The sequence below is a fragment of the Typha angustifolia genome, chromosome 1, assembly GCF_048772165.1.
Source record: "Typha angustifolia cultivar Huaian chromosome 1, ASM4877216v1, whole genome shotgun sequence".
Taxonomy (NCBI): Eukaryota; Viridiplantae; Streptophyta; class Magnoliopsida; order Poales; family Typhaceae; genus Typha; species Typha angustifolia.
The window spans coordinates 342517-369632 of NC_133239.1; the positions used below are offsets into that span (position 1 = coordinate 342517).

Below are 27116 nucleotides of genomic sequence, written 5' to 3' on the forward strand. Positions count from 1 at the left end.
CTGTTTTCGTAATATTGATCCAGAAAGGTTCGTAATTAGAATCCAGGGCATTCTGGTGTCGAATAATAAAGAAATAGGCATCTCATCAACCATTTTCCGAATCTTACAGAACGCTTTCGACGACGCGGATTAATTCAAGCCTTCCCCCCTCTAATAAATCCCAAATCCATTTCGATAGCACACCAAAACCTCCCTTAAACCTTCGTCCATAGCGAGGTGATCCGAGAACACTCTCAGATCTGCAACCCCTTGATCTCTTTTCGTCGTAGGAACTTCTAGGCTTCTCATTCGATCGATCTTTTTTTTCCATGTTCTTGATCAGAAACTCCTCCGCCAGGAATCAGGTAAAGAGTAGCCCTTGCTCCAACTTGGTTCTAATTCTTCTTGACAAATTTCTTAGTTATTGATCCCGTGGAGCAAATGCGAGTATTGGAAAGGTTTTACGAGGTGGTGCGGCGTTGTGGAGAAGGAATTATGCGGCGAAGGAAATCAATTTTGGAGTGGGAGCTCGAGCCGCGATGCTCCAGGGAGTTAATGAGCTCGCCGACGCTGTTAAGTTTACCATGGGGCCCAAAGTACGTGTGATCTCTTGCTTGAGTTACAATTCACTCTTTATTTGCAAGGAAGTATGACTATGTTTGGATGGAGAGAACGAGAGCGAGTCACATATTTACCTCTGCTTCTTAATTCGCCATTGTTGACTTGTTCGTTTGACAGGGGCGCACTGTGATTATTGAGAGAAGTCGCGGAGAGCCAAGAGTCACGAAAGATGGCGTTACAGTTGCGAAAAGCATTGAGTTCAAGGAGAGTAGTAAAAATGTTGGTGCAAATCTTGTAAAGCAAGTAGCTAATGCTACTAACTCCGCTGCTGGAGATGGTATTGCATTTCTTTTTATCATCTCAAATTTACAATTTCCTTTTCCTCTATCTAAAGCAATTGTATATTTATTTTCATTTCTCATGAGTAATCCATTATTACTTGGAATTTATTTGCATATGATAGTATATCCTTCATAATAAAGAAGGTTAAAGGAAGGTTAAATTGATGAACGATTAAATAGTTTAGTATAAGGAAGACCCAAAAATTGCGTGACATTATTTCTGTACCAAATTACGCACCAGTATAATGATTTTGCTCTTGTCGGACAACAGGTACGACCTGTGCTACTGTTCTAACACAGGCAATATTCACTGAAGGGTGTAAGTCTGTGGCAGCAGGGGTTAACGTTATGGGCTTGCGCCATGGTATAAGTAGGGCTGTAGATGCTGTGATGTCTCACTTGAAGAGCAAAGCCTGGATGATTAATACACCAGAAGAAATAACACAGGTTGGGAAAGTTGCTAGAAGTATTTCTAGATGTCTTACTGTCATATAAATTTCTTTTCACTTCTACAAATGATTGGATTGGTAGCATTATCATTCATAAGTTCTTCCGTACTGGTTAGTACTGCATTTGCTTGCCTGATTGTGAACTTAGAATTCCTTGTGCATTCATTTTATGCTCACGTCATATTTTCATCTTGATGTACTGTTTCCTATTATTGTCTCATTTTTTAAACCAGGTTGCGACCATTTCTGCCAACGGCGAAAGAGAAATTGGGGAATTGATAGCAAGAGCTATGGAAAAGGTTGGGAAAGATGGTGTCATCACTGTTGCGGTGAGTGCTTATCAAGATTAATTTGTTCTGCACACTCATCCATCTGTAATAAACTAAATTTATTACAGTTGTTCTACAAATTTGCAGGATGGAAATACATTGCATAATGAACTTGATGTTGTAGAAGGAATGAAATTAGCAAGGGGTTATATATCTCCCTACTTTATTACAGATGTGAAGACCCAAAAATGTGTAAGTCTTCTGGATGTAGTTGGTAAAACTTGTCAGCTTTTATTATATTCCAATCATGCGTATAAGGCCTAAAAGTGGTGTAGTGGACGAAAATTTTGGATTTATCATTTATGATGTTTCATGGGGTTTATGGAACACAAATTGTACTGAAAATCCTTCCTTTTAACTCCCTATGCTGCTTGCAAATGTACATCTTCAGGAATTACACAATCCACTGATCCTTATTCATGATAAGAAGATCTCGGACATGAATTCCCTCTTCCAGATATTGGAGCTTGCCCTAAAGGTAACAGTTGTTAAATATTGAATCATTGAATGCTCCTTATTGCCCTAAAGTTACTCTTGTTAATGGCTTTATAAGCAGAAAAATAGATCTCTTCTGATTGTCGCGGAGGATGTTGAAGGTGATGCTCTAGCAATGCTTGTACTGAACAAGCATCGTGCTGGGCTCAAGGTACTTGTTGTATTCTTTTTCTATATTTGTGGATTATTACATATCTCAATTGTTTCATTTTATATGTTTGGGTTGCAATATTAATAAAAAACAAGCCATGTGATTTCCCTTGCAACTTTGGGATTCATATTTCTACTTTAAGCTATATCTAGAATGTGCTACTCTTATGAGGCTCTCTTATGGAACTTCTAAGCTAGATCTAACCTGATTGTAGGTATGTGCCATCAAAGCCCCAGGTTTTGGTGAAAACAGAAGGGCAAATTTGGAGGATTTGGCTGTACTTACAGGAGGCGAGGTGGGGTGCAGTCATTGAATCTGATTGATGCATAAAAATTGAAAAGTTCTTAGTGATCCTCGATGATCAGTCCTATAATAATCTAATAAATGTTCCAAAATCTGAGCTGATATTTAGCTCTTCTAATTGACAGGTTATCAGTGAAGATCGTGGGTTGAAACTCGACAAAGTCCAAATAGAAATGCTTGGTACAGCTAAAAAGGTTTGTAGCCCTTCTCCATCATTGGAGCTTTTTTATAGGAACTGACTTCTATTCTCACAGGTAACTGTTTCTCTTGATGATACTATTGTTCTACATGGTGGTGGTGATAAAAAGCTGATAGAAGAGTGGTGCGAGCAGGTATTGAGGGTTATCTTTGTTGTTTAAGGCATTGTTTATTTTTCACAATACGCACCTCATTATCATCATGACCATCGACAATCAGAATTTATTATTTCTTCATCTGTATTTGCCAATACTGCAAGATAGCAGAGCTGACACTGCAATATCCTCAAAGAAAATATTTTTAATTTCAGTTCAGATCTAAGTCTTTTGCTTAAAATTGAATTTTGAACCTTCTACAGCTTAGAAAATCAATAGAGGGAAGTACTGCCATGTTTGACAAGGAGAAGGCACAAGAAAGGTTGTCAAAGCTCTCTGGAGGTGTTGCTGTGCTTAAGGTTTGTTTGCCCAGTTCCCATGTTGGTAGTTTTTTTGCTTCGCTTCCTTAATTACACCACTTCTATCATACTATCTGCAGATTGGTGGAGCTAGTGAGGCTGAAGTTGGTGAGAAGAAAGACAGGGTTACTGATGCTCTAAATGCTGCAAGAGCAGCTATAGAGGAGGGGATTTTGCCAGGTAAGCACTTTCTCCTTGAGTAGTCATTATCCACTTTTCTTGAGTAATTTTTTCTTGTTACTCCTACTTGATCCTCTTAATTTTGTTTGTTTGGTTCAAATAATAGGTGGAGGAGTCGCCCTGTTATATGCCACTAGGGAGTTGGATAGAATTCAAACTTCTAATAATGACGAGAAAATAGGAGTTCAGATTATTAAAAATGCTCTGAAGGTCTTGCCTGTACAGCTTTCTCCACTTCCTATAAGAAAACAACTTAATCTGATAATAGTTTGTTTTATGCAGGCACCTGCACTAACTATTGCTTCAAATGCTGGTGCTGAGGGAGCAATAATTATTGGCAAACTACTTGAACAAGAGGATTGCAATTTTGGCTATGATGCAGCTAGAGGTTTGTACATCTGCACCAAGAGTTCTTTGTTTTCTAGCTGTGCTTTGATCTTAAACTTTTTTTCCTATACAATCTATTGTTTGAAACGGCCAGTGGGATTGTGCTTCCTGGGTTCAAATCTCAGGCATCAGTTTAGCTAGAACACCATTAAGTTCACACATCTCTCTAAAAAAAAGTATTGTTTGACACTATTGTTCCTCGAGAGTCTCCTCTGAGACTTGAACTATGTCTACTTATACAGGTGAGTATGTTGACATGGTAAAGGCTGGCATTGTCGATCCCTTGAAAGTCATCAGAACTGCCCTAGCAGATGCTGCCAGGTAATACCTTTATATTCCACTTGATTTTTGTAATGATCCTCTCAAAAGTATCTAACAGAACATAGTGTTGGATTCCAGTGTCTCTTTACTGATGACTACCACTGAAGCAGTAGTTGTTGAGCTCGCTGAATCAAAAAGGAGCCCATCAATGAGACGCATGCCACAAATGGATGATATGGATTACTAGAGGCATATGCTTCAAATGCGATACAGAAACAATATAGAGTTGGGGTTAAGACAACTGCATCACTAGGCCATATGGAAGACGCTAGTTGGTTTTCATATGGGAGGTTTTTCTTTTGTTTTTTTTTCGATCCATCAGGATGAGTTGTAGACTTTTGCTCTCTGAACTGGAGAGCGTAAGTTAAGGGCAGACATACTCCATTTGATTGTGAATCCTTTGATGCGGCATAATTGTTGTTACTAGAAGTGTTGTACGATCCCTTGTGACTAATGCAAGGTGATAATTCTGCACCTTTGAGCATTCAGCATTTTGCTTTTGGTGAAATGGATTTCTTGAGTATAGGATCTGAATTTATATATAGGCTCAAAAGTTGAAGCAGTTGACAAATGGACAGGCAAATAGTTGCAAATTGAGTTTGTAGTAGTTCACACATGTTGCTATCTGTACAAAGAATGAAGGACAGATGTATTAGAATTAGATTTGAAGATACAGGGAGAAGGAATTAGAACATGTATAGGCACCTTACAACGATCCATATATCAGTGATCGTCCAGAAGAGAAGCTGATGTACATAAAAGAGGAATAAAGTAGCCCAGAAATGCTCATGACGACAAAATTAATTTACATAAGAATAAGATAATATCTCCTACTCTGCCATTGTGAAATTTTTTTTGTTGCTCTTCCTTTTGACGAGAATGCCTTGCCTACATTTTGACTGTCTTTGAGAAGGGGATTCACATTTATTTGAATCTGAGCTTTCTGTGACAAATAGAACCGTCTGCATCCAATGCTACTCCTCATTGCCACTTCCATATGTTTCCAGATAGGCCTCTTCACCTTCATCCTGGAGAAAACAATATCAATCAGATGATGAAAATTCATGGTTTCCAAATTTTTTTGACTGCTAACCCGTTACAGAATGGCATTCTGAAACCGCAAGATACTGTAGAAAATCAAGTTGTACCATTACACTGCTCACATAGAATTTCAATTTTTTTACCTCAATATTGTCATCAGACAGTAAAGCATCATTAACTTGCAAAATTAAGTCTTTATCCTCCATTTCCTTATCGTGTTTCATCTGATCCTGCAGTTTGGTGAACACAAATGAAAAATATTCTCCATTAAGTAATTAATACTACAGAAATTGCACAACTGTATTCTGAATATAGACAATAAAGCTCATACTAGATGTGATTTTAGCATCTGAATTCTCTCTCGCAGATTTGAAATATGATGATTCAATGCCTGTCAGTTCCATTCAACAAAAACGAATCGTAAGTATTAAGAATAAAAAAGTTACTTAAAAGGGAATGGCTATTATCAAAGTCATTAGATACTATCATCTCACCTCACGTCTCTGGAGCTCTATAGAGCGAGCTAATGCCTGTCTCCTAGTCAACAGATTCTTGGGCCTCAAAATTTGAGGCCTCTGGTAGTTCTTTCCCCGGTAGATGACAATTGCATAGCCTTTTGTAGTTTTATCAAGTGAAATTAAAACACCCCCGCTCTCAGCCTCGAGAGAGATCGCAATCTGCTTTACTTGAGGAAAACTTTTTCCTTTCACAAGAACTTTGACTAGTTCTCTGTGCTTCCAATGTAAATGCATATTTTGCACAGTCCCATCAAAAACCCCTCTTCTTCCTGCACAGGGAATATTTAATACAGAAATGGAAAATAAATTTTGAGATACATATAAATACATCGAGCATCTTGAAGAAACAACAAAAATACATTTAGCCTTACCAACAAATAAAAATGAATTCATTTTAAGACCCATTTTGCGAAATAAGAACCGTTCCTCATCAGTGACAGTTTCCAAGTCAGTTGGGAGCTCTGCCGGGGTAAGGAACTCCTGCACTTTGGCCAAAGCTTTTTCCGCTTTTGCAACTTTAGCTTTTACCTGATAACAGAATGATGAATTCATAGGAATTAAAGTTATTACTGTGTTTCAAAGGTCCTACTTATTTCACAAATCACTAAAATTCATGACTGCTATTTACTTAAATAGTTATGGGATTCAATAACTTACAAAATATAGCTTTCTCTCCAAGTATCTTACTAGAGACGTATGCTTTGCTACTGCTAAATCTTTCTTCATCTTTTCCCTCTCCTTGCTGCTTAGTGGGTTTCCCCAGCGAGCTTTTGCTTCTACAGTTTCTGCAAGAGTACCAGCAACCAATGGGCCCTTTGAAGCTTTGGAGTTTGAAACAATTGATGCTGATGCTTTTAATCGAGCTGCTTCCTCCTCATCTTGTTTAACAACTGCTAGTTGTTCTTTCTCTATCAGCACCTCCCTTATTGAGGGAGTCAGGAAGTCATTTCCTCTGTAGAGTACAATATATTCCTTGTTCCTAGAAAGAAGTATTCCCCCTGTCAATTTCTGCAAATGACTTGTACAATCAGGATTGATACTGCGAATGACTTGTACAATGAGGATTGATACTGCATAGAGTAAGGGAAGGGGTGCAAGTCCAACAAACTAATACAAACATAGAAATATGCACATTATGCATAATCACACTATTTTGGCTAGTCGTTGTGCATGGGTTACACAAATAATTTAAGCCATAAACCAAAATACTCTGAAATTACTGGACACACTTTTATCCTATATAAGGGCAAACTACATTTAAACTCCAAAGATAGAAAAGTGCCAAGTGACCACCTTAATTTCTTCTGCCATTCTGTCATTACATGTATTTTGTACTCCACGCTTGATTGCTATCTTTGCAATAGCACTTTTCTCCCATAACTTCACAATCGCAGTAGCTAAACCTTCGTGTTGCCTGTTTCTTCCTACAACATCCAGAAACAATTTGTTATGTCTCAACAAAATGGGGCATTCAATCACAGTAGACAGTTTTCTGGTTCAGCAAAACAAGTATATTTCGATACCTAGAGCAAAATGAGGAGGCATTCCTCTGGCAAGTCTACGCAAATATGTCATTTCCTTGTTTCTCAGAGCAGTTTTAGTCTTGTAAGGAAGAAGTCTGAAAGGTGGTTTATAGCCAGAAACTACACCAGGAAGCAAATCAGCATCAACAGGAAGGGGGCTGCGGCCAGACCAATCTTTAAATCGTGGCCCCAACTGATCTAGCAAACTGTCAATCTCAGATGTATCCATGTGTTCCTCAGATGGATTTAGAAAACTTGTAGCAGAATTGGCATCAGACACTTCTGAAACCTTTGAAGATTCCTTCATTTCACTCCCAACATCAATTTCTGTATAACCATTTGTTGGAAGAACAGACTGGTTATTAGAGCTGAAGGAAGTTAGTTTAGAATATGACTGCACACAGCGAAGCTCGTAGTTCATTCCTCTGTATAATACAAGTGATCTTCCCGATCTCCAAATGACAAGACCTCCTGTTTTACTCTGATTAACATATGAGATGATATCATTAATTGAATATCATCCATGGAGCTTGAGATAAGTAGTACACAGATTAAATGACAATAAAAGCAACTATTAGTTTTTACAAAAAGTAAGGCCAATGCTAGAAACTGAAATTTTCAGTAATAAGCTACAAAATTACTCCAATAAATTCTCAATAAAATAAGCAATATGCATTTCTCTGGGAGAATTCAATAAAAGAAATAGGCTGCATATCTGTTAGCTCAGAAGTTATCCATTACTCTATTTAAATTCAAAATGTGACTGATAGTCTATGGTTTCAAAAGCAGAATGTGTGAGAGGATAACAGTCCAAGAAGGACTAGCAAATCAAGAATTCAAAATAAATAAGTAAGAAACAATGACAATTATGAGACACTCTTCAGGTACATCAAAGACAAAACCTTAGCAGTTTCTCACCATAAATAAGCCAAATTCGAAGTATACTTTATAAAACTCATTTAAAATCTCAAGATAATCAATCCACAAAAATATATGTCATACATTAACAATTGCTACTTTGAAGAAGATGAAAAACCAAGAAGTGCTAGCAAAACTGACCTCTAAGATCTCATGCGTCTTCTTCATGTTTAGAGTTGGTGGACCTTCAAACCTCAATTTAACCACCTCCTCTTCCTTCCACTTCTTGTGGATGCTTTCTACAACCTCCTCAGTAACTCCAGCTGGCCCCACCTTCATCCTCTCTTTCATCCTCAATGCAGCATCTCTAAGCCTTCGCAACTCAAGCTCCGGGATAGTCCTCTCTGCCAGCTCAGTGTTACTCTTCCTATATAACCGGTCTCCATCATGAGAACCACTCTCCTGCTCCCATGGGAATGAAACTGAACCCATTAACTTTTCAATATCCTGGGCAGGGTCAGAACTATGTCCATTAACTAATTTACTAAAATCTTCATCCATTGAATTTCTAAGCTTCTCAACTATCACACTAACACCACTCTGACTCCCTGCATCCGAATCTTGACCTAGCAATCGCTTCTGATTTGTCACTACAGGATCCTGGTGATGTTTAATAGGATTAATTACTTCATCTCCCGAAGGAACAACTAAGGGTTTAGTAATTGGTGGCTTCTGCCTGACGGTAAGAGACGATACAGGAGTATTACCTACAGGAAAATGAGTGTCTTTATCCTCAGAATTAGCCACATAACCATCCAACATCCACTGGGAGTCATTTTGTTCAAAAGAACCAGTTGCTTTTTCATTCATCACACCAGCTCCAAGTTCCTCATCCTCTCTCTCAAACTCATCCTCGGAATCCAGATGGGTTTGTCTAAATTTAGCTCCATGTACCCAAGGAGCACATGCCAAGCGACTCGGCAAAGGAAAACCCAAAGATTTGCCGACAGCCTCAGTGTTACCATGGTGATCAGTGTTGTCATTGTCGGCATACTCATTTAGCTTCTCTACTATTAAACCCAGTCTACTCTTATTATGTTCTTCCGGACCTTGGCCATCACTAAATTTAATCCCAGAAGCCAAAACCACTTCATTTCCTAACATGGGTTCTGTAAATGTACCTGTAGGAGAGCAATCCTCCTCGTCACCCTCGTTCTCTCCCGATTCCTTCTCCTGCCATGGAAATCTCGACCTCTGAGAAGGGTTCTTCACGGACCATCTCTCGAGGGTTTGGTCGTAGAAGCTGGGTCGAAGCTTCTTCTTCTTCTTCTTCACCGCCTTCTCGATCTCAGAAGTAGTTGGTCGCGATTGGGTTTGCGGATAGTCTTCGTTAGGGGATTGGAGAGTGCCAGAAGGGAGATAGGCTTCGAGTCTGCGAGAATTGTAGCGAGAGGTGAGAATACGAGTCTTCCTCGGGTCAAGGGAAACGAGACGATAGAAGGAAGGAGAAGGGGAGAGAGGAGGAGGAGGGTTCCATGGGAGGGAGGAAGAGATCGCCATTTGAGATGGAGATTTTGAGCGAAGTGTAGGAGAAGAAAATATACAGCGGGATTTTTATGGGCCTAATTCTTGGGCTTAGATACTCGGGCTATGGTGAAGATTTTAGCCCATACTAAGATAAATTTATATCGGGATATATATATTATATATATATATATACCTAATTTGGGCCAACAAATAAGTGAGTGGGCTGGATACTTGCTCAATGGTTAGATTGGCCCAAACTAGAATCCAATTTGATGCAGTTGGTGAACTGAACCTACCAGGGACTATGCTACCTTGACTCATGACTTTATGAGAGCTGGTTTAATCGATCGCTCATATTGGATGTACGTAATTAATACGATTGGGTTGGTGCACATCCGATGACACCATCGAGCCCGTGTCCCATCGTTCAGATACCCAGGTCCAAATCAGCCACGTGTCCTCCGCGCATCACTCCTGTCAGCATTTAGTCCAACCCCAACAGCCCCCCAGCCCCAGGCGCTCGCGGCTACAGCCTCTCTCGACTTCGCCCAGCCGTTGATACTAGGAATCCAACGTCTCATATCGAGCTTGGTCAAGCACTCAAGCTTGGCCAAATCTGTAGATGGGCTGGAGCCCGAATGGCTCGGACGTGAGTGGCCCAGAAATCTTCCGCTCCTCGTCCATCCAAACTCCATCCTCTTCCTCCACCGCTGCGCCTCTCGTTTCAGATCACGTTATTTTGTTTCTATTTATTTATTTATTAATCTACGTTGTATAGTTCTGTGTGCATGACACTGGCATACGTTATCCTGTCTCTGTCTCTTACGAGTACCCCACATCTCCTCCACGTCAGATTCAACTGTCTTCTTCTTCCCCCATTGGCTCCTCCATCTCACCCACCACCAACTCACCAACTCACCTACTCCTTACGCGAGAAACTTCTCTGCAAACCCTGCATGCATGGATCTTCTATATTTGTCTACTTGCCAGCGTATGATTGGTTATCAATCTATTGAGCAGCCAGTTAGGAAAGCTTTCTGCAGTCCGTGCTGCAGAGGATCCGATCACTTTCTTTCCTAGATCTGAATCTTTGTCGTATTAGTGTATTACACTACCCACTGAAACCTCGCTCAGTATTTTATTGAGTATATGCGAAGAATAACGAAATTTTACATAGAGATCCCTGGATTAAGTTAAATACTAATCTGGTTAAACAAATGGGATTTTTCTCTTTTTAGTGCCGTTCACAATGGGGGTTGATTCGTGAATAGGCAATATGCAGGGTGTAAACCAAGAAAATAGCGTAAATGTGGGGGTCTTATATGAACATTTATTATACGAATATAGTATCCAAATTTATAATACCTCAGACATCGCCAAAGAAGAATAATAGCCAGTGTGACAAGGAGTAGCAGGAGAGGCAGAGAGGAAGCAAGATCTCTCTCCCCCTGGTTTCTCCTCCTCCTCCTCCTTCGCCTCCTCAGTTCACTGAGGCAATTACGCGAACATCAATGGAGCGAGCTCGCCGCCTCGCGTCTCGGGCAATCCTTCGCCGTCTCATATACCAATCGAAGCAATCCCACCCATTCCACAACTCGCCTCGCCTTCTCACCGCTCTCTTCTCCATCCACCCCCACGAATCCTTCCCCTCCAATGGCAATGGCGTCGGTCAGTATCGCTCCATCTCCACGTCCACCCTCCTCCCATCGGACACCTTCCCACGACGCCACAACTCCGCCTCCCCTTCTGACCAAACCACCATGGCCGGCGCCTGCGGCTTCTCCTCCCTCGACTCCCTCATAGATGCCACCGTCCCCAAATCCATCCGCCTCCCTTCCATGTCCTTCTCCAAGGTGTTCGATGCGGGCCTCACTGAATCCCAAATGGTGGAACACATGCAACGCCTCGCCTCCATGAACAAAGTCTTCAAGTCCTTCATCGGCATGGGCTACTACAACACCCACGTCCCCGCCGTAATCCTCCGCAATATTATGGAAAACCCAGGTTGGTATACGCAGTACACACCTTACCAAGCCGAGATCGCTCAAGGCCGTCTCGAGTCCCTCCTTAATTTCCAGACCATGATATCGGATCTCACTGCTTTGCCCATGTCGAATGCTTCGCTTCTCGACGAGGGCACCGCCGCCGCCGAGGCCATGGCGATGTGCAACAACATCCAGAAGTCTAAAAAAAAGACCTTTTTGATCGCTTCCAATTGCCATCCCCAAACCATCGATATCTGCAAGACTCGCGCCGATGGATTCGATCTCAAGGTCGTCGTTTCCGACCTCAAAGATATAGACTACAAGTCCGGTGATGTCTGCGGTGTTCTGGTCCAGTATCCGGGCACCGAAGGAGAGGTGCTCGACTACGGCGAATTCGTCAAGAATGCCCACGCACATGGCGTTAAGGTGGTGATGGCGTCGGATCTGTTGGCCTTGACGGTGTTGAAGCCTCCGGGTGAGCTCGGGGCTGACATTGTCGTCGGCTCCGCACAGCGGTTTGGGGTGCCGATGGGGTACGGTGGACCGCACGCCGCGTTCCTTGCAACGTCACAGGAGTACAAGCGAATGATGCCGGGGAGGATAATTGGGGTCAGTGTGGATTCTACCGGGAAGCAGGCATTAAGAATGGCGATGCAGACCAGAGAGCAGCACATTAGGAGGGACAAAGCCACTAGTAACATTTGTACCGCACAGGTATGGAGTGTTTGCTGAATTGCCTCACTGAATATACTTGTAGATACTTATTCTCGCAAGGGGAATAAAAATTGGATCTTTAGGCTTTGTTAGCGAATATGGCGGCGATGTATGCTGTGTATCACGGGCCGGAAGGCCTCAAGGTAATCGCTGAGCGGGTGCATGGTCTCGCCGGTGTTTTTGCGCATGGTTTGAAGAAGCTTGGGACAGTGACAGTCCAAGATCTTCCTTTTTTTGATACTGTGAAAGTTACTTGCTCTGATGCAAAGGCTATGGCAGAGGAGGCCTATAAGCACGAAATGAATCTGAGGATTGTTGACTCAAATACAGTATGTGTATATTTATTTATTTATTGTCATTCCCTCTTTGTTGCAAAGGTTGCTTCTTGAGTTGATGTATACATGCATCAATTGCTCGATTGCGTTCTTTTCAGATTACTGTGGCCTTTGATGAGACTACTACGCTGGAGGATGTTGACAACTTGTTCAAGGTGTTTGCTGGTGGTAAGCCTGTAAGTATTGTGATACTCTGTATCTGGTTTTAGCTTTAATTGTGAGGTAAATTTAATGTTAGGTGGATATTTGAAAATTTTCAGGTGAACTTCACAGCTGAATCTATTGCTTCAGATGTGCAAAGCACAATCCCTAGTGGTCTTGCAAGAGAGAGCCCATATTTGACACACCAAATCTTTAACTCGTATGAGCCTTCACGTTTCCATGTTATTTAGCATCTTATAGTGTAGTACTTAGACAGGTGTTTTCAACTTTCCAGGTACCACACAGAGCATGAGCTGCTCCGGTACCTCCATAAATTGCAAGCCAAGGATCTCTCATTGTGTCACAGTATGATTCCCCTGGGGTCTTGCACAATGAAACTCAATGCTACAGTGGAGATGATGCCTGTAACTTGGCCCAGTTTTGCAAACATTCACCCATTTGCCCCTGTTGAACAGGCTCAAGGCTATCAGGTAAGGGAATTGGTGGATGCCTTAACACTTTCATGTTAAGATATATTTGGAGCTTGTAGATACAAGAATTCCAACAGGCTCTATTTTGTGCCTTTTCTCAAAGGAAATGTTCGACAACTTGGGTGAGCTCTTGTGCACAATCACAGGATTTGATTCTTTCTCCTTGCAACCAAATGCTGGTGCTGCTGGAGAATATGCTGGCCTCATGGTCATTCGTGCTTACCATTTGGTAGGTAATCTTAGTTAAGTTGCTGCTGCTGCTGTTGTTGTTGTTGTTGTTGTTTTTTTTTTTTTTTTTTTTTTTTTTTTTTTTTTGAAGATTCTGATACAGCTTATTGTCATATTTGAGATACTCACCTGTATATTTGACAACCTATTGTAGTCAAGAGGAGACAGCCACCGCAATGTCTGCATCATACCGGTCTCTGCTCATGGGACAAATCCTGCAAGTGCTGCTATGTGCGGAATGAAGATAGTTTCTGTAGGAACTGATTCAAAGGGGAACATTAACATCGAGGAGTTAAGGAAAGCTGCTGAAGCAAATAAGGACAACTTATCTGCTCTTATGGTATAGCTATTGCACCTTGTGAATTGTATGCTTATTTTTATTTTTTTCAGAAGAAAAATTTTATCCTTGGAGACCAATTTATCTATGCTATTCTGCTGCTGGCCTTTAAGAATGGACATTTGCCTATGCTTTATTTTCAGCGATTGGTTGGCAAAGCATGTACATTATGTTACCATTCAGCAATCATTGCATACCTCGTTCCTAGAACCTTGATTAAACATTACACATAAGGCCCAAATGATGGTTATTTTTTAATACTATTAGCAAGTCCATTTATGCTGTTGTAGCTCGAAAACAGATGAATGGCCCAACTATGTGAACATTATAATATATATTAACAATTGCTTTGTCAGGTTACCTACCCTTCAACCCATGGAGTTTATGAAGAAGGCATTGATGAAATATGCAAGATTATTCATGACAATGGTGGGCAAGTCTACATGGATGGAGCCAACATGAATGCACAGGTCAGTCCTTCAGGATGAGAGTATAAAGTACCGGTTGTTATTGTTGTTCTCATTCTGTAATTTGTGCATTACTTATGGGTTTGGATGAGATGCCTATAGAAGTATTTATGATGTATCTAGATCAGAGCTTATCACATAAAACAATCTCCCAGAATCCTGCCTTGTTTTCTGCAATCTTTTAGTTATATTTTCGACATGTTAACAAGAATATCATCTTATTTGCAGGTGGGGTTAACCAGCCCTGGCTATATTGGAGCAGATGTTTGCCATCTTAATCTCCACAAGACATTCTGCATCCCACATGGCGGAGGTGGCCCTGGCATGGGTCCTATTGGTGTTAAGAAGCACTTGGCACCATTTTTACCATCACATCCAGTTGTAAGATGCCTTCAATTAATTAACATTAGATGCTTATACAGATCACTTTTAAAGGCCCCTTTTTCCCTAATTTCTTCAGCTCCTCTTTTTTAAAACTATGTGACAGATCTCTCTGATAGAAGTGCAAAGTAAATAGCAACATGAATTTTCAGAGTTTCAGTCCTGTTGTCCTTTCATTTCATGTTGTCTATTACTTGATCTCTCTATATAAGAGAAAATTAATATGATTGTGGTTTAAAGTTCAGTGATGATTCTGTCAGCAAGATAGCATTCAGAAAATATTGCTAGCATATGCAACATCCAGGCTTGGACTGACTAATTTCTCACGCTTAGGTGTCTACTGGTGGGGTACCTCCCCCTGAGAAAGCCCAGCCGCTCGGTACTATTTCTGCAGCTCCTTGGGGATCTGCGCTTATTTTGCCAATCTCATACACATACATAGCCATGATGGGTTCCAAGGGACTGACTGACGCTTCGAAGATTGCTATCCTGAATGCAAATTACATGGCAAAACGTCTAGAGGTATTACTCTGCTGTTTTAGATGGATGTTTTACCTATGATTTCACTTATAGCCAAGTTCATCAGCAAGGATATATCCTCTTCTTAGCATTTCAGCCATAGCCATCTCAAGATAAAGAAATCATCTCTGGATTTATTGCTACCTTTTTCTATTGTTCTGCAGAATCATTACCCCGTTCTTTTCCGTGGAGTAAACGGAACTGTTGCCCATGAGTTCATTATCGACTTAAGAGGGTTTAAGGTGCTCATTTTGACCAAAAATCTGCAAATTTATTCTCTTAATATACCTTTGCAATGCGCTTATCATCTTATCAATTTATTGCAGACTACTGCTGGTATAGAGCCTGAAGACGTTGCAAAGCGTCTCATGGATTATGGATTCCATGCACCAACAATGTCATGGCCTGTGCCAGGCACACTTATGATTGAACCCACCGAGAGCGAAAGCAAAGTATTGCCATGAAACTGATTAATCTCTTTCTGAGCCTTAGCTTCTACCCTTGTCAAAATCTAACATGGGTCACTCCTGCTTGCAGGCAGAATTAGACAGGTTCTGTGATGCTCTCATCTCCATCAGGGAAGAAATTGCCCAGATTGAGAGCGGCAAAGCAGACATTCATAATAATGTCCTCAAGGTAATTTAGATATAGTTCCAGTATACTAGTAGGGATTCTTTCAACATATTTCAGTGTTTTATTCCAAAGGCATGTTAAACTTTCAGGGTGCTCCTCACCCACCATCACTTCTAATGAGTGACACGTGGACAAAGCCATACTCTAGGGAGTATGCTGCATTCCCTGCTGCATGGCTCAGAGGTTCCAAATTCTGGCCAACTACAGGTATCAACTGATATCCATCTCACTAAACTGAATCGATTTCCATATTAAATGAAAAAAAAAACACCTCTTATTTCTCTCGGAATTTATTTCAATCTCAGGGCGTGTGGATAATGTGTATGGGGATCGCAATCTCATCTGCACTCTTCTCCCTGTGTCTCGAATGGTTGAAGAAGCTGCAGCTGCTAATGCATAGAGGTCTGCTGCAACTCCATATTATGTTCCAGTGCTTCTTTCCACCCAAAAGAATTTTTCATCGATTTCCACTGTGCTAATTCTGAAATTGTTTGCTCTTAGCAAATAATTCAAGCAAAATCCATGTTTGTTTACTAACTATAGAACATGCATTCTGCGTAGACGAGTCATCCAAAACAGAGAAAATCAGATAGATGGAACTAACAGAGTAATAGTAGTAGTAGATTACATGACGTAGCATCTCAGACAGACGACATTATTAAGAAGCAACACACAGACACTACCTGCAAGCACAAACACAGACACTTAATTTCATGCTTCACTTGTTGTCTAATCCTTGCGGAGTGCAAGGATCACCACAGAAGTCCCAAATCACGTCCATGCATTGGACTAGCGGCGGGTAAATCTTCACCAGGAGCTGCTTGCAACTTTGACAATTGGGGTCGCAGGACCACGGCCTCTTGTCTAAGCACCTGCACTGCGGGGGGAACGACCTTCGACACATGTGCATTTATCACAGCAACAAACCTGCAAAGCACTAGCTATACATTTACCTTCCTCCATTTTTGAACAAAAATCATCTAACACTAAGCCACCATGGAAAATACTTTCTGAAATACATATTTATTCAGTTAAAATTTTCAAGTGGGGGATCCAAAATAGAGTTCAAAGGGGCCGAGAGGAAAGGTATTTAACCCTACAATTAATAATGGCTTGATCAATTAACTTTACCTTGAACTGGGAGGTGGAGGATTGCCTCGTCTTGAGCAGTGGAGAGAGGCTGACTGCTAACCCCTGTAAAAGTATGGTATGCAGAGCCATGATCACTACTGGGCTGCTCCTCATTGCTACTATGAAAGTTAAGCTTTCTATCATATGAGTAGGAGAAATTATATATATATTTTTCCATGTGGTCACAGTCTAAATTTATTTCACTCACATGTAAACTGAAATTGCTACTCTTTTTATCTTACTTATTAATGACAAAGTTATAAATACTTAAATAAACTTTACAACACAATATCAATTAAATTTTAAATAATAAAAATATAATTAAAACATACATATGTTTAATATATTTGTTATATTTTATTATCTGAAATCTGATTGGTATTATTTTAAATGTATTGTATAGTTAATTCAATTATCTATAACTTTATATCTAAAGTATCTCTAAATTAAATTTATAAATTAGTCAAATATAAAAATAGTTATTTTAATTTAGATATAATTATAAAAAGATACAGATAAAATTGAAATTATAAGGGTGTGAACAATTTAGATATGAGATGGTAAAATATAGTTTCACCGTATACATACATACATACATACATATACATATAGAGAGTATTAAATGAGGAGGAGGGGAGCCTTAATTATGGGCTATATTTAGAGCTGATCATAAAACCCACTCGACAATCACATCTGACTATAATGAATGCATAGGATGCTATTGGACTCTCGTCGATCAAGCTCAACCCTACTCGATCCAAAAACTTTCGGATCGGGTTTAACTTAATTGTATCATACAAAATGATGTCCTAGTCCTTTATCTGCTTCTCTTTATGCAAGCAAGCAAGGATACCAACTAAAGTGAGGATGTCTCTCAAACTAAACTAAAGGGATATGCACACATAGGCAATAATGCTGTTATTTTCTTTATATTCCCATAATTCACAAAAAAATCAACTTACTAGATTTGGATTGATGCTGATTTCTTTAGTATTTTCAACAGAAGGTTAATTTGCTTTTCAGATTTCTTTGCTGTAAGGGTGCAGATTAGTTTATCAGCAAATCTAGAAGAAAAAAAAAATAAAACTCACGTGGCATTGAAAGTGTCAAGCATCAAGTGGGCCACTAAATGCTGACTTTGATTCAAATAAACACGTTGAAATAATATTAATTTATTAAATATTTTATGAATTTAAATCCCCCTACTAATTAATGTTACGTGTAGCACCAGCATCTCAGGTAACTTCTTTCTCTTTCATTCTAATGTAAATGGAGTAACTTAATTTGGGGAAAAGGACAGTATGACCCCCCACCAACTACACAATCAATCATCTTCCCAAGTTAGGATAACATCATTTTGAGATTTATTTTTTTATTTCTTCTCCTCTTTATAAATAATTTATTAATCTTGTTTATTACTACTCTAAAATTTCTTATTTGCCCACACAAGAATATAAATATTTATAATATACTTAGAGTATCCATAAGCATAGAATAATAATTAAACGTTATACATGCACAAAAGAAAGAAAAGGGTCTATTGCTATATAGTTTCAATGCACAGAGACAAAAATTGGCAGCACATTTCCAACGTGCTCCGACTCATTTGGGCCCTCCAATCAAGTGGCCAGCATTCATTTCTTTCGTTGAATTTACCTACCAAACTTTTGTCTCAAATCATATCATGTGCACAAAAACCGAGGCAAAATTTGTTCATGTTATCAGACTTGGGTGTAAAGTATATTCCAATTAACTACTACAGTTCGTCCGATCGACATCTTTTATTCTGCTGGAATTAATAAATTCTTTTATCCGTATATGCATGCCTACAGACAAGAGAACATAGTTCATGATTGCTGTATGGAATCCAAAACAGTAATTGAATTATACCTCTGATCACCGTAGTTGATGTAATCCAACGTTTATAAAAATTAAACTACACTTAAACTGACGATAGAAGACGTCAAAATAGTTGATGTTTATGGCATGTATGAGATTTCTCCTCCCAACCACTTATATATGAGGTGACTCATACGTTGATAGAATGGGCATGGTGGATGGATGGTAACGTTTAAATTTACCGTTTCACCCCGTGCTAGAGTGCTACGCCAATAAGGGTACGAATCACGAAGTGCGACGTCTCCTGTTAGCCAGCCAATCAGAGCCGTCCGCGCCCATCGTTGTAATGCTATTGCTTAATTGACTAAACTAATGTGAAAAGACTTTTCTTAAACTTAAACCCTAAGAACAGATGCCTACTAATCATCGGTTTTTATCATTTTACACCCTAACTGTTTCACAGTCATTCAATCTGACTCCTGCAAATACTGGGGTTAAATACAAATAGTTAAAAGGGAAGGTGTAAAGTGAAATAAATATGAGAAAAGTCAGAAGGATGCGGTGCCGGTGCGGGAGGAAAATTTGTCTAAATCTATTTGAGAGCCAATCATAGGATTCGCACTCGTTGATCATGGTTTAAACTTTAAATAGTATTTATCTTGAAATAACGAGGAGAGCAAGAATATCAGCCAAGGGAGGGAGAGAGAGAGAGAGAGAGAGAGAGAGAGAGAGAGAGAGAGACGGAGAGAAGAGAGAGCACGGGAAGCCGATGGTTGTACGAGGAGGCGAATGGACTCTTCGCGTCTCTCCTCCAATGCCGTCGTACGTGTTGATCTCCCGCCCGATCTAAATTTTATCCCGTGTAACATTCTCGATCTTGCGCAAATCTAGGGTTAATCGATTGATGTGATCTCTTTTCCTTTTTGTGGTGGTGGATTTAGAGATCGAGCTCTCTGACGGTGGGGGAGAAGTTATGCACGGCGTTCATACCATTTATAGCAATCATCGAGGCGCTAATTTACGCCTTCGCCGGATGCTTCGAGCAGCACCCGCCTCGTACCGTGCGCCCCCGGAAGAAGACCTTGAACGACCTCGCGAGGCTCGCCGAGGATTCCAGATACTGTAATCCCTAACCCTTGTTGTTTTCCTTGTTTTGTTTCGTTTCTGTTTTTCGAGATCTGGAGGGGCTAAAGTTTGATTTGTACCGGGTTGAGAAGTTACGGTGAACGAGGTGGAGGCGCTGTACGAATTGTACAAGAAGTTGAGCTGCTCCATTATTGACGACGGCCTCATCCATAAGGTATGAATCCACTCTCCCAGTCCATCGCAAATTTGGATTTTGTCTGTTGGTTTGACCGAAATCGTGGATCTGCCGGTTGATTCTGTTATGAAGGTCAGGATTTGTGATTCTTTTGTAGTCACTTGAGATGTTATAGGATCCGTACTATGAGTTTTTGTTTGCAATTGGAGATGGAAGCGTACAAATGATTAAGACAAATCTACGGGGCTTGTGGTAGCATTTCCGTTCTGGAATTTTAGTTGAGGTGGATAATTTTGATACCTTTTCTCTCTTGTGCGATCGTGTGGTGGGTCTACACTTTTACTTCTTTTAAATTAGGGATGAAAGGATTAACTCATGCTGTTTTGCGGTTGCATCGGGTGAAGCCATCTAAAAATGCATATTTGGCATGTAAAAATCTTCTGATGTTTTGTTGCTTTTGTGAGATTTCCATGAAATCTTCCATTGTGCAGAAGTAGGAGTCTACATGAGTATTGGTATCCGAATCTACTTAAAAGCTTAATTCCATTGATTTTGGTTAAATTTTGCATATCAAGTGCTTCCTTCGTAACCTCTTTTTCTATTTTGATGTGGGCAAAATTTGAAATGTAAATATGATTTTTGTTAACCCAAATCTACATATGAACGAATTGAAGTGCTTAGCTCAGAACTCTTCTTGATACCTTAAATAATAGCTGACGACAAGGTTGATCTATAGTAAAAAATTTCAGGAGATACAATTGAAGGATTCAAATTAGTCAAGCTGTCCTATTGTGTTTTCATTGACCATGTTTGTACTTTGTATGCAGGAAGAGCTTCAGCTAGCACTGTTCAAGACTCCAAGTGGCGAGAATCTTTTTCTTGACAGAGTAAGTAAAGGTCCATGGCCCTTGGTTTGATATTTCTTCTAGTATTAAGTGAAGAAAAGACTAAGTATCATTGTCAATTCTTTTGGTAATTTCATTAGGTAGATGCTAATTTATTGTGTTAAATATGTAAACCTTGGAAAATGCTAGATGCTTCCTGGTACATCAGTGTCATATTTTCTAGTAAAAATTCTACGATGCATTTGACAGCAAGAATTTTAGACATATTTTGCAAAGTTATGCTTCCATTTTGCATGCTTTTTATGATGCCTTTCTTTTTTGTAATATTATCACAAAAATCTTAATAGTTTCTTTTAATTATATAATATGATGTTATGTCGACTTATATTGTAATTCTTCATTTTCCAGGTTTTTGATCTTTTTGATGAGAAGAAAAATGGTGTCATTGAATTTGAAGAGTTTATCCATGCACTCAGTGTATTCCATCCATATGCTCCTGTAGAGGAGAAAACTGATTGTAAGTATCTACGAGTGCATGATATCAATTTGCATTCCCTAATATATGCAAGATACATTTCTAATGAACTATGTTTGTATGCTTTATTTCCTTTTGAATTTCTTTCAGTTGCTTTTAGGTTGTATGATTTGAGACAAACTGGGTATATTGAACGTGAAGAGGTAGTTCTTAATCCTCTGCTACCATTATCAGTTTCATATATATTTGCTGAAGTGCTAATTTCACTAATAAGTTTTATTTTTTTATACAAGTTCTTCTGTTTCTGTGAGATTATGAGACTAATTTAGGTATATTGTGCATTTGAGAGGTTTTGACAAGCAAATATCTCATCTTCCCTGAATGGTCGCTAGTGGCTGGTATATGGAAAAGAATTATTCAAATCACAATATCATTTGTGTATTATGCTTTTACCTCCTATGGTATCAAGATTTTGTGATCCAGAGATCACTATTTCTTTTTGTCCATCCTGGCTTGTTTCATAATTTTTTTCCAGAATAATGGCATTCACGTTGACGCCCTTAGGATGTTTTTATAACTTCGATTTGGAGGCCACGTAACCCTTGTTGGATATTGTAGAAACATCATGAAGCACTTGTAGCTACTTGTATCCATGTCTACTGCAATGCTGTCTTCATTTTGTTTAGGATTCCTTTTTGACATAATGCTTAATGCTGTTCATACTACATCAATGCTAATGATGATCTGAAGAGGGTTCAATTATTTAGCATACTGTGAAGTGATTGATATCACTGGACATTTTGTAGATTATTCATTATTCTACATCCATTGTTGTCAAGGACACTGTTTACTGGTCCTATTCTGGCTAATTTATCAAGCTTTCTTCTGATTGATATGGAAGATCATGTCACTTGAGATGTAATGTTGTTGATATAGTTCTGGCAAAAGTTAGTGGGATATGTTTTTCAATCATTTGATATCATGAATTTGTTCACCAGAGTTTGGGTCAGTTCTTGTAACATGGTGTAAAGAATCATAAATCTCTGATAATGGTTTTTTTACACAGTAAAAGTCACTCTATAGAGATCCAGATGTTCTATTAATTATTTCAGAGGAATATGTAAAGCTCATGCCATGTTATATAAATAGTCTATTAATTGTTCAATTCAGACAAATTTCAAGCTTCCTACTTTGTGACGGTTTTCTTTCTTAGGTTAAGCAAATGGTGATTGCTATCTTGATTGAGTCAAATATGAAGCTGTCAGATGACCTTCTTGAAGCCATAATAGATAAGGCATGCTGTTTTCTGATTCACAGAGGACCCTTTCTTCTTGGCTTTCTTTTCCATAAACTTTCTGACGTAGGAATATATTACCTTTTCATTATTCTGCAGACATTTGCAGATGCTGATGCTGATAAGGACGGCAAAATTAACAAAGAGGAATGGAAGGACTTTGTGTTGCGTCACCCTACTCTTTTAAAGAACATGACACTATCTTACCTGACGTATGATTCTGGTTTATCCTCCTTTAACATTCGCAGACTCATCATTGCAAATTCTTTATTTAATTACAGCTGTTCTCTTCTTGATACTCTCAATTGACATCTCAGGGATATCACAACGGCATTCCCTAGTTTTGTTTTCAACACTGAGGTTGAAGACTGAGAAGGCGAGGAAATATTGTATGATATCTATTGGTAATCTGTGATGGAGCAAACAGAGCGTCAAGGCTAACAGGCTTCCTCCCGGAACCAGAGGAAACCTCTTCAGAGACACTACAACTGCATTTCCTTATTCGCCCTATAAGCTGTACACCAAGGGAGAGTAACTTTGCATCAATGCCACCTCAAAATCATTGATATGCAGACGTTGTCATAGACGCCTTCGCAAATGTACATACTTCCATTACTAGTTACGGTAGTTTGTGTCAGTTCCAAAATTCTTTTGTGGGGGTTGTGTGGCTGGATAGAATAAGTGTCATGTTCCAGAACAATCTCATTTATTCCAAAAAAAAAAAAAAAAAAAAAAAAAAATCAAACACGGGGTAGATAGAAAAATAGAATAAATCTTTTTATTCTGAATATCTCTATTCCATATTTTTGTTGGGATAAAAATTCTGAAATAGTTTACCCTTCCATTGCAAAATTCAAATGACTAATTTGTTCTCTTTTATTTATGTATTATTTATTGTGATATATTGTGGTTTAAATTTAGGTTGAACAGTGTAATGCGATTATAATTTACTTTATAATATATTTGTAACGAAAAATGCTTTGATATAAAATATGCATTTGTCATGCGGTTTGTTATAGTATTTATATTCTGTAAATTATGGCCATGAATTATAAAAATAATCATGAGAATATAATAGTTGTAAAATAAAGTAATAATATATCTTTAACTCTATATCTATTTCTTATCTGTAAGAGAGAAATAACATATTGACCATTTATGTTTCTCATTCTAATTATCAAAGAAATATTGGTGCATCGGAAAAGAAGAAATACACATCATCACGCAGCATTTTTTTGTTAATAAGAATTGAAAGCGTAGATATGAATTGAATAAATGATCAACTATTTATAAATATAAAAATATTATTATTTTAAACTAAATATTATTATAATATTATTCTAAAATGCTGCGTTGTTAAACTGTTTTTACGTCATCGCATCTAAGCTGAGATGAACCATTAAGCTGAGCAACTAAATTACCAGATAATTGTTTTCACCGTAGAGTTAGGAGGTAGATGAGATAGCTACCAAATATTTTAGTCGTAGGGAATGATATCTAGAACCTCTGCTAGAGTTAGGTTGTTAAATTGGTAACAACACAGAGAAAAATAAAATAAAGAAGAACTTATAGACCCACCTTCTCTAATTTTTCCAAAAGCTCCTACCGATGCTTGATGGTACTCACGAATGAGGAAGCACTAGACAACCTGGATGAGAATTCGTCACTAACCACTCAAATTCGCTCGTTCCTACAACTCGCTCGCACAGTATCACTCTCACAACTACATTCATGCCACGTACCAGACTGGACGAACCTTGTACAATCTGGCCTTCAGATAATCTTTAGCCCCCTTCGAAAGGTTGGACGAAACCAGACTCCATTTTGGGCTCCCCTTAAGCTCTCACCTCGATCCTCGACTCCGAGACGAACCCATCGATCAATCTCTCGTCTCCGGCGATGGCTAATCGGTCGTCTTCTAAAGGCGCTGCTGCTGGTTCTGCTGCTCCTCCCCCTCCTCCTCCTCTTCCGCCATCCGCGGCGAAGAAGGGGTTCCTCCGCCGCATCCTGCCGTTTCTCCTCACCGCCAACCTCGCCCTCGGAGGTCAGTCTCCTGGTTCTGCTCTCACGGATGACTTCATACGATCTAGGTTTACTTGACCCTCTTCGATCTCTTGCAATCTGATGGCCGATTTGGACATCTATCTTTGTCCTGTAAATATGAATGATAGGGATTTGTGGGTGGGAATCTCTCAGAAGAGCTGAGATATACGTGCTATTCTTTGATTCGCTCCTCTTTACTAAGATTCCGGCAGTTCTATTTCTTCTTTTATTCTGACTATAGAAAATGAACAAGTCCATGGCAGATCAGGTGGCTTGGTTGTATATCGGCACAAAGGATTGGAAGTAACATAATTCCGAGTTGATCCAGAAATTTTGTAGTTGTGTGTTTACCACCCACACCCTTCTGATCTTTATGCCATTTAGTTGGTTTGGCCTAGCAGTGTAGTAGGTATATAGTATTGGCTGTGTTCTGCAGCTGTGCTACTGAAGTCATCATGTTCGTCTGGGCTAATTTTGATTAGCTTGCTTCATTTTTGTCTGCTTGAAGATGAGCATCAGCTGTCCTATATAGTATTGGCTGCTTGAAAATGAGCATAGCAGCGTAGTAGGTATACAGTATTGGCTGTGTTCTGCAGCTGTGCTACTGAAGTCATCATGTTCTTCTGGGCTAATTTTGATTAGCTTGCTTCATTTTTGTCTTCTTGAAGATGAGCATCAGCTGTGCTATGTAGTATTGGCTGCTTGAAAATGAGCATAGCAGTGTAGTAGGTACATAGTATTGGCTGTGTTCTGCAGCTATGCTACTGAAGTCATCATGTTCTTGGCTGCTTGAAAATGAGCATAGCAGTGTAGTAGGTACATAGTATTGGCTGTGTTCTGCAGCTATGCTACTGAAGTCATCATGTTCTTCTGGGCTAATTTTGATTAGCTTGCTTCATTTTTGTCTGCTTGAAGATGAGCATAGCTCCTTGTTTGGGTGTTGCATTTGATCTTCAGGTTCCTGTTAGTTATTCGCCACTTGCATCTGTAGAAGTACCCCTCATTTTCTGATAAACATTGTGCACGCCTTTGCTGAATTCCAAATTTGTGCTTTTGTTGATGCCCAAAATAAAGACTTGTAGGAATAGGGCTGAAAATTGGCTCATCATGACATCATTTGGGAATTGGGATGCCGTTCTGAGGGTTGTTTTGCCTGGTTTCTTTGATTTTAATTTAGATCACTCATTAAGATGCATGTTTGGCTTGGCAAGAAAGAAGAGAGGAAAAACTATATATAATTCAATGTCTGCATGGTCAAGTGATAACTGATACAACTAAATTAATGTGCACATTCAACTTATGAATACATTTTGCTTCAGGAAAAATTCAAGCACCTCATCAGCTCATCCTCAGATATTGATGACCTAGAAGCTCATGTAACGAGTCTGCGATAAGCTAAATAGAATTTTTGGAACATCATAGATGTGCTGCTAATTCCACATTGTTTACCTCTTGTTTGGAAAACGACATGTCATCTTGCTACTGTTAGAGGGCATGAATGGCATGGCCATTAAATGTTATCAGTTCTTATTTTTTAATGGTTTGTTTGTTAATAGAGCTTATAACTGGCAGATAAGGCCTGCCACATCCTGTTTAATGGAAAGTAGCCAGTTAACCACATGTTTTCAAGTAGGTTCCAACAAACTTGTTCCACTTTGTGAGTGGTGAACATTTCCGCGCACCAGTTCAGATCTTATGAATGTGTATCCCTTTACAGTTACTGGGACACAATCTACTGATTATAACTGTGAAAACTAACTTTTTTCCATCTCATTTGCATAATGTCTTTGCTATGTGCTTTTGAACATATTACCTTAGTTGCCTAGTTGTCTGTAGATAATTATTTCTCTGCTATACTAGGTGAAACTGTTCCAATGATAATTGTTCTTTGTTATAATTTTGCTTTGCTATCTACCAATGTAACAATCCTATACATGCAGTTTACGTGTTTGCAAGGGCCTACAAGAAAAAGCCAGATGAGAAAGATGATGAGGCTACACCAGTCGTTACTTCCACCCCAGTATTGACTACGGTTGGTACTGTTCCTGAGAAGAGATCTGCTGAACCTATTCCTGCTCCCATAAAAGTTCTTCCTCCAATCCCCGAAGAGGAGCAGCGGCAACTGTTCAAATGGATTCTGGAGGAGAAGAGGAAACTAAAGCCTCGTGATTCAGCAGAGAAGAAGAAAATCAACGAGGAAAAAGCTCTTCTTAAAGAATTCATACGAGCAAAATCTGTGCCGAGCTTGTAATATGCTGTCATCTGTCAAGTTAATTTTTACCAGCTTGTTGGTCATGCTCCGTTATGGATGATGTGGTTTTGAACTACTTGTGTTGTCACGAATTCAAAATATTTGCCAGCTTATATCTGCATGTTCTGAGT

At 39.3% G+C, this 27116-nt stretch overlaps 5 protein-coding genes across 6 annotated transcripts; 4 read left to right on the plus strand and 1 right to left on the minus strand.

Moving 5' to 3' along the window:
* The first annotated feature begins 179 nt into the window (after window positions 1–179).
* On the plus strand, window positions 180–4684 carry LOC140768873 (chaperonin CPN60-like 2, mitochondrial). The gene is made up of 17 exons (XM_073109361.1): window positions 180–344; window positions 438–575; window positions 718–877; window positions 1153–1328; window positions 1564–1659; window positions 1747–1851; window positions 2051–2137; window positions 2216–2305; window positions 2520–2600; window positions 2734–2802; window positions 2863–2940; window positions 3165–3260; window positions 3341–3440; window positions 3547–3650; window positions 3723–3828; window positions 4070–4148; window positions 4227–4684. The coding sequence occupies exons 1-17, from the start codon at window positions 309–311 to the stop codon at window positions 4333–4335; spliced, it is 1710 nt and encodes a 569-aa protein (XP_072965462.1). The 5' UTR covers window positions 180–308; the 3' UTR covers window positions 4336–4684.
* A 146-nt stretch (window positions 4685–4830) lies between these two features.
* LOC140768790 (CRM-domain containing factor CFM3, chloroplastic/mitochondrial-like) lies at window positions 4831–9659 on the minus strand. The gene is made up of 9 exons (XM_073109243.1): window positions 8290–9659; window positions 7231–7711; window positions 7001–7131; window positions 6365–6715; window positions 6079–6235; window positions 5684–5976; window positions 5521–5580; window positions 5333–5419; window positions 4831–5176 (listed from the first exon to the last, which is right to left on the minus strand). The coding sequence occupies exons 1-9, from the start codon at window positions 9646–9648 to the stop codon at window positions 5123–5125; spliced, it is 2973 nt and encodes a 990-aa protein (XP_072965344.1). The 5' UTR covers window positions 9649–9659; the 3' UTR covers window positions 4831–5122.
* A 1320-nt stretch (window positions 9660–10979) lies between these two features.
* Window positions 10980–16379, plus strand: LOC140768707 (glycine dehydrogenase (decarboxylating), mitochondrial). The gene is made up of 15 exons (XM_073109124.1): window positions 10980–12314; window positions 12398–12643; window positions 12748–12825; window positions 12910–13010; window positions 13086–13281; window positions 13385–13510; window positions 13664–13849; window positions 14203–14316; window positions 14542–14694; window positions 15028–15216; window positions 15378–15455; window positions 15540–15665; window positions 15751–15849; window positions 15936–16053; window positions 16152–16379. Exons 1-15 carry the CDS (start codon window positions 11127–11129, stop codon window positions 16244–16246), a joined length of 3093 nt encoding a protein of 1030 aa, XP_072965225.1. The 5' UTR covers window positions 10980–11126; the 3' UTR covers window positions 16247–16379.
* Window positions 16380–19474: 3095 nt separating this feature from the next.
* LOC140761665 (calcineurin B-like protein 9) lies at window positions 19475–23570 on the plus strand. 2 transcript variants are annotated; one of them, XM_073099094.1, is made up of 9 exons: window positions 19475–19638; window positions 19758–19938; window positions 20034–20116; window positions 20905–20964; window positions 21331–21439; window positions 21548–21600; window positions 22611–22691; window positions 22791–22903; window positions 23009–23570. In XM_073099094.1, exons 1-9 carry the CDS (start codon window positions 19606–19608, stop codon window positions 23061–23063), a joined length of 768 nt encoding a protein of 255 aa, XP_072955195.1. In that variant the 5' UTR covers window positions 19475–19605; the 3' UTR covers window positions 23064–23570. The 2 variants fall into 2 exon arrangements, 1 of the variants encoding a protein (XP_072955195.1); XR_012104601.1 differs by lacking the exons at window positions 21548–21600; window positions 23009–23570 and having other exon boundaries at window positions 22791–22833.
* Window positions 23571–24481: 911 nt separating this feature from the next.
* On the plus strand, window positions 24482–27116 carry LOC140768002 (uncharacterized). Its single transcript, XM_073108458.1, has 2 exons — window positions 24482–24735; window positions 26675–27116. Exons 1-2 carry the CDS (start codon window positions 24591–24593, stop codon window positions 26983–26985), a joined length of 456 nt encoding a protein of 151 aa, XP_072964559.1. The 5' UTR covers window positions 24482–24590; the 3' UTR covers window positions 26986–27116.

Coding starts and splice junctions, on each gene's coding strand:
- LOC140768873 (XM_073109361.1), top strand. CDS start 309: ATGTTCTTGATCAGAAACTCCTCCGCCAGGAATCAG. Junction 2,803..2,862: donor TGCTTGGTACAGCTAAAAAG/GTTTGTAGCCCT, acceptor CTATTCTCACAG/GTAACTGTTTCTCTTGATGA. Junction 3,261..3,340: donor GAGGTGTTGCTGTGCTTAAG/GTTTGTTTGCCC, acceptor TACTATCTGCAG/ATTGGTGGAGCTAGTGAGGC.
- LOC140768790 (XM_073109243.1), bottom strand. CDS start 9,648: ATGGCGATCTCTTCCTCCCTCCCATGGAACCCTCCTCCTCCTCTCTCC. Junction 6,236..6,364: donor TGGAGAGAAAGCTATATTTT/GTAAGTTATTGA, acceptor TTCTGTTATCAG/GTAAAAGCTAAAGTTGCAAA. Junction 5,420..5,520: donor AGATGCTAAAATCACATCTA/GTATGAGCTTTA, acceptor ACCAAACTGCAG/GATCAGATGAAACACGATAA.
- LOC140768707 (XM_073109124.1), top strand. CDS start 11,127: ATGGAGCGAGCTCGCCGCCTCGCGTCTCGGGCAATCCTTCGCCGTCTC. Junction 13,282..13,384: donor AACAGGCTCAAGGCTATCAG/GTAAGGGAATTG, acceptor CTTTTCTCAAAG/GAAATGTTCGACAACTTGGG. Junction 13,850..14,202: donor ACAACTTATCTGCTCTTATG/GTATAGCTATTG, acceptor TTGCTTTGTCAG/GTTACCTACCCTTCAACCCA.
- LOC140761665 (XM_073099094.1), top strand. CDS start 19,606: ATGGACTCTTCGCGTCTCTCCTCCAATGCCGTC. Junction 22,692..22,790: donor TTGAAGCCATAATAGATAAG/GCATGCTGTTTT, acceptor ATTATTCTGCAG/ACATTTGCAGATGCTGATGC. Junction 22,904..23,008: donor ATGACACTATCTTACCTGAC/GTATGATTCTGG, acceptor TTGACATCTCAG/GGATATCACAACGGCATTCC.
- LOC140768002 (XM_073108458.1), top strand. CDS start 24,591: ATGGCTAATCGGTCGTCTTCTAAAGGCGCTGCTGCTGGTTCTGCTGCT. Junction 24,736..26,674: donor CGCCAACCTCGCCCTCGGAG/GTCAGTCTCCTG, acceptor CTATACATGCAG/TTTACGTGTTTGCAAGGGCC.